This window comes from Argopecten irradians, chromosome 5 (genome assembly GCF_041381155.1).
Source record: "Argopecten irradians isolate NY chromosome 5, Ai_NY, whole genome shotgun sequence".
NCBI lineage: Eukaryota > Metazoa > Mollusca > Bivalvia > Pectinida > Pectinidae > Argopecten > Argopecten irradians.
The window spans coordinates 5,569,714-5,579,253 of NC_091138.1; the positions used below are offsets into that span (position 1 = coordinate 5,569,714).

The 9,540-nt window shown below is 36.5% G+C and overlaps 1 protein-coding gene across 1 annotated transcript; it reads right to left on the reverse strand.

Annotated features, from left to right (window-relative positions):
- Window positions 1-1,733: 1,733 nt before the first annotated feature.
- On the reverse strand, window positions 1,734-8,249 carry LOC138322719 (carboxylesterase 1C-like). Its single transcript, XM_069266773.1, has 3 exons — window positions 7,598-8,249; window positions 3,527-5,195; window positions 1,734-3,180 (listed from the first exon to the last, which is right to left on the reverse strand). Exons 2-3 carry the CDS (start codon window positions 5,059-5,061, stop codon window positions 2,922-2,924), a joined length of 1,794 nt encoding a protein of 597 aa, XP_069122874.1. The 5' UTR covers window positions 5,062-5,195; window positions 7,598-8,249; the 3' UTR covers window positions 1,734-2,921.
- Between the last annotated feature and the right edge of the window lie 1,291 nt (window positions 8,250-9,540).

A 9,540-nucleotide genomic window follows, 5' to 3' on the forward strand; every position in this document is an offset into this window, starting at 1 on the left:
ATTACAATTACCAGACAGAGAGTGTTGTTGATTTTATGTACATCTTCAAAATTGGTAATAGTTTCTTGTGATGCATTTATGTTTTGTGAACGTTTTACAAGTAGTTTTGTTTGTTCATTTGTTGTCGTTACGACCGTCAAATAACACTATACCAGTTTCAACATATCATAATCATTACAAGTGCTACGATTTACAAAATGTGAAGAGTTACACAAGATATATTTGTAAAATTTACATAAACTTACTTTAATATGAGACTAATATAGATAAATTATTTGTATACAACTATGTATAACGATCATTCTGAACGATGAAATTATTATGAAATATCATTTATCAATCATACCGGTGTATATTTTTTCTAAATTGTTAAACTTTATTACCGCTCTCAAAGAAATGTTATGCTTTAAGTGAACAAACGGTTTCATCTCTTACTCCGGTGGACGTAAAGCATAAAGTTACGGCTGCAAAATACTTTAACAGTGTAATTCCTTTCATGTCCCAGGGGGCAGGTGATCGAGCGAAGAACCACGCGCGCGCGCACTCACGTGGATCAGCGGAAAGCTCTATAACTCAGAGTCGATCAATCACCAGGTGTTCCCCTGATCGAAAATACAAATGTCGTCTGACGTGTGTTATGTCAGGGGTCACTAACAAGATACAGATTACAATAAGTGCATCATCAAATCTGTCTAATACCCGGTTATCCTATTCTCTCAAGGACCACATGGCTTCAAAGCAAGTTGTACTATTAACTTTGAGCACATATATACATTGGATAGCACAAATTGAAGGAAAGTTGTAAAATTATACAGGTAGTATATATGCTATTTCTATAGATTAAAGAATTAGCCAGCTTGTTGTCACACACTGCCATGATGTAGGTCAAAACGATAATTTATTCTTATTAAGATGTTGGCAAATTTTGACAATAATCTGAGCTACATGTATTTGTAATTTATTGGAGACAATGTTGCACAGAGTAGATATTATATATTTGTTTTCACTGATACATTTATTGATCTGGCCACTTTTTATTCAGATTTTGTGCGAAAATTTTTTTTTTCTTACTTTTTAATCTACATTTGTGTTTTCAGCATCTATGGTGTTGTTTTGAAAATGTCTTATATATAGTGTCCTATTCCTGTGTTCGTATCGGGTTGTTTGTAAAGCTACGATAGAGTAGAGGAGATAACAGCTATATAATCCATATCTCAGGGGTAATATAGACCTGTTTACAAATATTCCCCTTCCTTAATTTGCCCGGGCTGATGTTCCACTTGTAGTAAAAGAACTTACACGCTACGTCGAGATTACCAAACAAACACACCAGCATAAAAACGGAATGAAAAGCGAGTAACATAGTGTTGCAGACGAAAGATAGCGTATCTCCGTGTATATTTCACACGTCATCAAAAGCGGCACCGCGACACCCGACAAGATAGCTTCTCTACACAATATCTATAGATAGTGCCTTCCAGGATTATTAGGATACAGTAAACAGAGATGAACTAGTGACCAGATTATTGTAAATACAGGGATATTAGAACGCAATATCTCCTTAATAAAGATATGTATATAAAGTTAAACAATTCATCAATTATAATGTAAAACATAATTTTCGGTACCATTTGATATAGAAACCACGCAAGAAATAATTAAGCCACTTCCATCGAATATCAGAGTGAATATAATCATTGATAGTAGTGTAAATAAAAAACGATGAACGAACCTGATTTCGCTTAATTTATTATTTTAGACACTTTGTACAAAATCACACGCTGACTCTTAACGTGATCGTATTCCACATTCCAAACACTTAAAAACATTTATTCAGACTAAGTATCTTATACGATCTGCGCCAAACACGTAATGTAGAGGATGTTAAAATGAAGCATGGGAGTATGTAGATAGAATGTTGTACAGTGATCTGAGGAACTGTTGTGGTGATGAATGTGAAGGACAGTTGGTAAATGTTACTTGCATATTTAAGTACAATCTTCATTTAATATGAAAATTCGTCAAGCAGGACATTACTTAATTGATTACAATAGAAAAATGAATACACAGATATGTGTCCCACACAAGTTACCACCCAGCAGTTCTCTACGGAAGGCCATTTGATACGATAAGGTGTGTCTCAATGTTTGGAATATATCAATCAACAAACAAACAAGCTAAACACTTATTCGGACTTGAGTGTGTTTCTCTATCTCATAACAAAAAAGCTAGCGTTCGAGCAGGACACGGCGATGAAAAAGTTTAGATAAACTGATAGCTTTATTTAATTATTATGATATATTTAGACAATATGTAGACAAAAACATTTAATTTTTATGAGTCAAACTATTACATTGTAGATTGATCCTTAGCACTTTCCTTTACTTTATAACATACAAGCTATACATAGTTTATTTTCTAATTCTTAGAATAAAATACAAATGTAAAGTTATTTTGTTCGTCTGTATATATCTTGTTGCTATTGAAATAAGTGATTAAAATAATAATCAATATAAATACATAAATATTAACACATTATTATGAAAACACCTGATACCTGAACACCTTCACAACAGGCCCTTGTTCAGAACGGATGCTGGTTATAAAGAAGGATAAGAATGGCCATACTTTTATATAGCTTTAAACTTTTTTCAGATGTTTCAGAGGTAACAATTTTCACTTTTCATAGCATGACTTTAGCTGTGACCATGAAGTTGTATTTCACGTCACAACATACAAAATTGTATAGTTGGTCATTAGCTTACCAAGCCATTAACAGAATAGAGCAAATATCACCTGTGATTATCAGCATCAACCTGTTTGCGATTTGAATGCATTCAAACAAGAGCAATTAAGGTACTGAGCAGTTTTTTCATCTCTCATATGAATTCTAACAATATAACGCTAATGACATTCAATAATTACATTCTCATGAACCAAAATAAATAATTAATAAACAAGATAATAGGTCCTATCCATCTGACCGTCGTTAGGGACGCTGCACCACCCGTCACCATTGTGCTGGCGATCCTAGGAAGATCAGTTTCCCAGAACTTTACACGGTCACTGTACATTGATTGATGCTGGGAGATTGACGACGCTGTGAGGTCAATATAGCTACGGTTTACTGAATCGTACTCTGGCCATCGGTCACCGTCACCGATCCCTCGATTAGGGTCACTACAAAAAAAGAGATTGGGATTAATATGGATAAAACACCTAGTAAATATATACTTAAGAATATACACAAGCTAGAGACAGCAATAAATGATAGCATATGTGGTTAGTTTGAAATTTATATAATGTGCATTACAAACTTTTTTTAATGTTTAAATTTTTTTATCTGACTTTTGCATTGTTACAGACGTTTTAATCATCTGTGTGCTCATGTTTGAATACCGTATATTTAAATTATCTATGATTCCATCGATGATACAAAATGTAACAAAGAACTACAATTACTAACGAAAATATTAAAGCTTCAACGCTTTTGCGTTGTTCAGATCTTATCAAATAATATCGTTACCCGTATTTGGCGAAGTTAGCCAAGTAAGTCCTAAACTGCATAACAAAGCCCTTGATAGAAGATGACATAGGTACATTCATTTCTTCCATTAGTTCCAGACCGAACAAGAACATCACGTCTGCACCATGTTCAGCCCAGGGGAACCAAGATGGCGGCGGCATCCCAGATACGGGCAATGGATTTTGCTCACTAAAGAGGTATTGGAAGGTCTTGCTCTCTGTGTTATCAGAGGCGTGTAAATCTAATGCTTTTATCATTGGTACATAGAAAAAGATATCGCCGTATAACTGAACAATTTTCCTTGCCTGGATTTCGTTGTCACTTGAACCAAACTTGTCTACAATAGCTTTCAAAACATTGCTTTTGTTATTGTAAAGCTCTTCTGCTATCATGCGAGCAAAATACGAGCGTAGTACTGAAGTAGGCACTCCTGCACTTGTATTAAATCCGAACGTATCTTCCATATACGGTAAAATAAAGTTAATTAGCGATCCCTCGCCATCAACACAGCCTGCCATTACATCAAGCGATTGGAAGAAGGTATATACATCCGAGGAGGAATTCTTTACTGACAACATTGGATCCTGTTTAATGAGCTCACCATCAATGACTGGCGCACATGACGGATGGAAGAGACTACCAGGGGATAGCATGGCCATGCGAATGGCGTTTTTCTGAGTTGGAATGATGGAATCAAGTGGAAGGCGTCGGGCACAATCTAACATAGCCTGTGAAGTTTGCATATTTTTACACTGAGCAAGATAGCTGAAGGTGATTGCAAAATCCTTTGGTTTTTCGTTAACAGCATATGCAGAACTAAACGCACCACTCTGCATAATCACTCTATTGAACAGTCCCTTATTTTCTGGTATAAGGGCCAGAAGAGAAACACTAAATCCTCCAGCTGATTGTCCAAAGATCGTAACAGAATCAGGATTTCCACCAAATGACCTAATGTTATTTTTCACCCATCTAAGAGCTTCTATTTGATCCCAAAGACCATAGTTTCCCTTTGCTACTGAGTCGCCCGTGCTGAAGAAACCCAAAACTCCCAACCTGTAATTTGCTGTAACTACAATGACATCCCCATTCAGTGCCAGGCCCGAACCGTCGTACAACTGGGATTGACCTGTTAGATACGCTCCTCCATGAAAATACACCATGACACTTTTGTTAGCCGTTGTTGTTAGCCCACCAGAAGTATACACATTGAGATGTAGACAGTCCTCAGATAATTCTGTGTTCTGTAATATAACTTTTGTGGCTGCAGGAATCTCCTGTGGACAAGACGGACCATGCTCCGTTCCGTCATGAATGCTGCGCCATCTTTCTGCTGGCACTGGCTTTTTGAAGCGTAATTCGCCTACAGGAGGTAGCGCGAACGGAATATTCAGGAACTGATAAATTGTAGCTCCAGATTCTAGAGTCAAATGTAGTCCCGTGACTTTCCCTAGAGGAGTGTCTAATGTATAATACTGAACCGGTGCCACCAGTGGCAATACAGGGATCAGACAAAGAAGGACTGTCAATACCATTGTACGTGGTTCTGTGGTGGAGACGTATTAATCCTCTGTACTGATATTAGGTGACTGTGTAGATACGTGGTGGAATACGCCGTAATGTTTAAGTTGTCATCATTTCCGACCCGATGTTCTAAAAATAAAAGCAACTGTAAAATAAAAAAAAAACTCATTAGTTACATAATTGACATTAGTTTGACTTTGTATAATGACGTCTCCATTGTTTTTATGCTTTAAAAAATCATATTGTGTGTGCAATTTATGCAGATTACGAAACTTGAAAAAGCATGCAGAATATTTTTACACATGTTATTTTGATAACTAAGGAACTCTTCATATGCCTTACCCACAACACGAGGGAAGCACATCCATAATAGTGAATGCGTGTCGGGCTGATTCTAAACAATATGTACAGACCTACTTACAACTACTTATAAGATCGCATTAGTTTTCATGCGGTTTGGAACAAACTCTATCATTGAGTACCGGTACACCTGTTAGAAGAGCTCTATACTGAAACAGCCTTGCCAGAGAGACATCATCACCAATAGAGTAACATAGGCACCTACAGGATATCGACATCGGCTAATTCTAGATAAAAACGCCATTTCATTCCAACATTAAAACATATTTCTCCCAATCTCACTTGTCATCCTATCGCAGCCGACAGATATGTACGGTATCTATTTTCTACATCGCACCGTTCAATCTGATTTTCCCATACCTCGAATCCTACGTAGTGTATTTCAGTACAGACCTTGGGGATTCCTACATCTGGTATTAAAACAATACAACTCATTGTAATCATAACTGCAGGCAATAACATCAATGTCAACTGATCTAGTTTGGCAGACGCACAGATGTACGGTGTCTTCACCAACATACATACACCGTGTCTGTGATAGCAAGCTGTAACAATGAAAACTGGCCTATTTGTTTGTTATAATGATAAAACTCACCTATTTTGTTTGTTATATTGATATAACAATGACAATTAACCTAATTTGTTTGTAACAATGATAGAACAATGACAACTGACCTATTATGTTTGTTATATTGATATAACAATGACAATTAACCTAATTTGTTTGTAACAATGATAGAACAATGACAACTGACCTATTATGTTTGTTATATTGATATAACAATGACAATTAACCTAATTTGTTTGTAACAATGATAGAACAATGACAACTGACCTATTATGTTAGTTTATTACAATGATGCAATGTATATCCGGTCTAGTGCGTTCACTATAATAAGATTCCACATGACAACTTGCCTATCTTTTTGTAATATTTGTATCTTTGGTTATAATGACAAGTGATTAGTCTAGTAACTGAGATTTTGTAACTTATGACTACTGGCGCTGCATTTGCATTACAACAATTTACAATGAGCATGAGCGCCAAAACTCTCCACTTTCCTGCAGGATGTCAGCCATATTCCCATGACCATTGCGATTGTACAATACACTATTTATATGTAACGTATCTGTCAGAATATCGTAGCTTACAGGATAATGCAGTTAAAGCCATTAAGGGATCATAACAGACCTCCACAGCCGGACAGGAAGCACTACTAATATTGACCCACAGATCCGATATGGCCATATTATAAAGTTCATGCACCGATATATATTGATTCACACTCTTGACGTTTAGGCAATGTGGCAGTAGAATCATGCATCAATCAATATTAAGTCGTGTTTACCAAGAGATTGGGTGCGAGATGCTGCCAAATGATTGTCAGTGGACTTGTTTAAATACCAAGGAATATTAACAGTCTCTACAAACATTTCGATTAGGCTAAATCGTTGGACTTACACCAGACCGACAATACATGTTTTATGATATTTAGTTACGTAATGCATTTGTCACTATCTTTTGCTGCATAGCATAAAGTCAAAGTAATGTAACGGCTACATCTACAGGCGCAAACTTTAATAACGATGGTGCAGCAGTATTTTATTGTACTAAACAAAAGATCTAAATTACCAACTGTATATAGATTAATGTATATGAAAATAGGACAGTCCTGGTTCGACGCTATATATCAATGAGTTATAATAATGAGTTAACGCTGTATATGTTTACAGCGTCCACCACTTAATGTCGACCTGCTTCCCGAAGGATGACAAATTGGGCAGACACCGAGACTGCATGTCACACAAGTGGACACACTTGACATGTAATCACATGTTGTCTGGTCATACGAGTCCATACTGTATCATGTCTCTGTAGAAGAGATCCAATAGAAATGAAATGGTGTTATGTAATTTGGAACACATGATGCACGGGACTTTCCTGCTATAACGATAATACAATGTGGTATGTATACCTGCAGGCAAGGATATAAATAGAATACAAAACACCTAACATTCCACACATGACCTCGTACATCATACGTATTATACTACCGAACTCATATACACTAAATTAGTTCTACCAAAACCTGAGAAAACCTATGTTGAAACAAAACATTTCGATCTTACTTTAATTGGCCAGACAAGCATGCACATTTCAATTTAGACAATCAATCAAGTCATTACCTGTTGTTTTCCCTGAGACTTTCTTTCGCCGAGAGAACTGTAATCCCCTGTTTCAAATAGTTTATACCAAGTCCAGTGGCGTACACTTCGTCACTCATATCTTGACTCTCCTCCTCGCTGGCGGACAAACCCCTCCCCACCAAGGGTGATATGGTACGTGCTGCTGTGCTACTATCTAGTCAGTATCGGATCCACCAGAAGATGCGCGTGTATTAAAATATAAAGTAATGTCGTGGCAGGCCTGGAAGGTAATGTATACAACGCGATCCTCTTAATGTAACGAACATAAGTGTACGAGAGTTACTGATGGGGATGGATGGATGTACAGACGAGCCATGCTACACACAGTCTGGTTAGCTTGAAATCAGTCTCGGTGTCAATAAAAAGTATGTCTGATGGTCGTGTAATTCTGGGTATAACTAATAAGCTAGTGTGTAACTGTAGGAAGCGCTATACCAGCAGATTATATAAACTCGCCATAAGATATTAACGACAGGCGATATTTATGCCTAAGCCCTTGTCTGCTAATCACGTGCTGTAGTAGACGTCCAAGCCAGTGTGTGGAGGGGAGATACTATTGCATTGTATTGATGAGTCACATACGCGGTGGGAAAACAGTTAATCGTCCCGCGCGCGCGCTGACATGAGAGATCCGGCCGGTACCCACGTGCACGTGCAAATCCAAACCTCAGTTGAATGGTAGAAGCATTGGCAATATATAATAAGGATGTAAGTTGCCGCCTAAGTTGCTGTATCGATTGCTGCCACGGTGGGAAATGTTAAAGTTCATATCCAGCATTTCATCAATTACAAAATACTGATAAACGTTATTGGCGCCGACTCCCAATACAAAATCAAATAAGGACTACTTACATCAATACATGTATGGATAACAGTTCGCACGGATGTTTTTTTCTTTTACGCACAGTATTTTGTTTTGTTTGTGATATGTTTCACGTCGTGTCAACCGATTTGTCATAGAGACCAAAGCGACATATGTGTCATATATATGTATATCATATATATGTACCTGTTCTCTACAACCACAGGTGTATCCTATCCTATAACTATATAGCAAGCTTATTTAGGTGGAAAACACCTATGCCATATCTAGCGTTCATCTATCTTTAATCCAAGTACACACTAGTTACAAAAAGAAAAGTGGTTTAGAACTTCTGTCGTCTTTATCGGAGGGGTAGATTTTAGATTTTAAAATAATAGTATATTACGAGTTGAAACTAACACCTTGATGAGCATACTGGTTATAAAATAGCTCTCTCCCTCCCCACCTCTCTCTTTCTCGTTCTTCTCTCACTCTCTCCCTCTCTCTGTGTCTCAAATACAACTTTATATATTATGTATATATTCTCTTTTAAATGCCATCTTGTCTGTAATTTGAATGTTTTATTATTTTTGGGAACGGGCTTCATATAAGTTGTATAACTTGTGCCCAATCCCATTGCACATTTTGCAATAAAATATGTTTAAATCAAATAGTTACAAAATGTTTCTAGAAAAACAGAAATCAGAAAATAAAATATGGAATGATATAATTTTATTTAAATACTATGACAACAATACAGTCTGTTCCATTCTATTAAAGATGCTCCACCGCCGACAGAGCACAAACTGATACTCATCATTTGAATAGTAACTGGTGTTTAATTGTGTGTGTATATATATAAGCCTAATTAACACAAAAAAATAATATAAAATAATTCATTTTGTTTTTCGTGGATGCAATATCAGAACTTCATTCCATATAGGACATAGTGCCACGGATTTTTTTTCGGGATGAAATTAATTACGTTTGATATTTTTTCTTGAAGTAAAATTAGAAACTCAACTTTTCAATGGTGGCATTGATCTTAAGTAAATAACTTTTGTAACCGAAGAAAAATACAAAAATCGTCTGCTCCTATTTTTTATAGAGAAAAAAACCC

What these genes read in the sequence shown, in the direction of transcription:
- LOC138322719 (XM_069266773.1), bottom strand. Translation starts at nt 5,061, where the DNA reads ATGGTATTGACAGTCCTTCTTTGTCTGATCCCTGTATTGCCACTGGTG. An exon ending in GCTAACTTCGCCAAATACGG is followed by an intron (nt 3,181 to 3,526) that starts GTAACGATATTA and finishes CTTTTTTTGTAG; the next exon opens with TGACCCTAATCGAGGGATCG.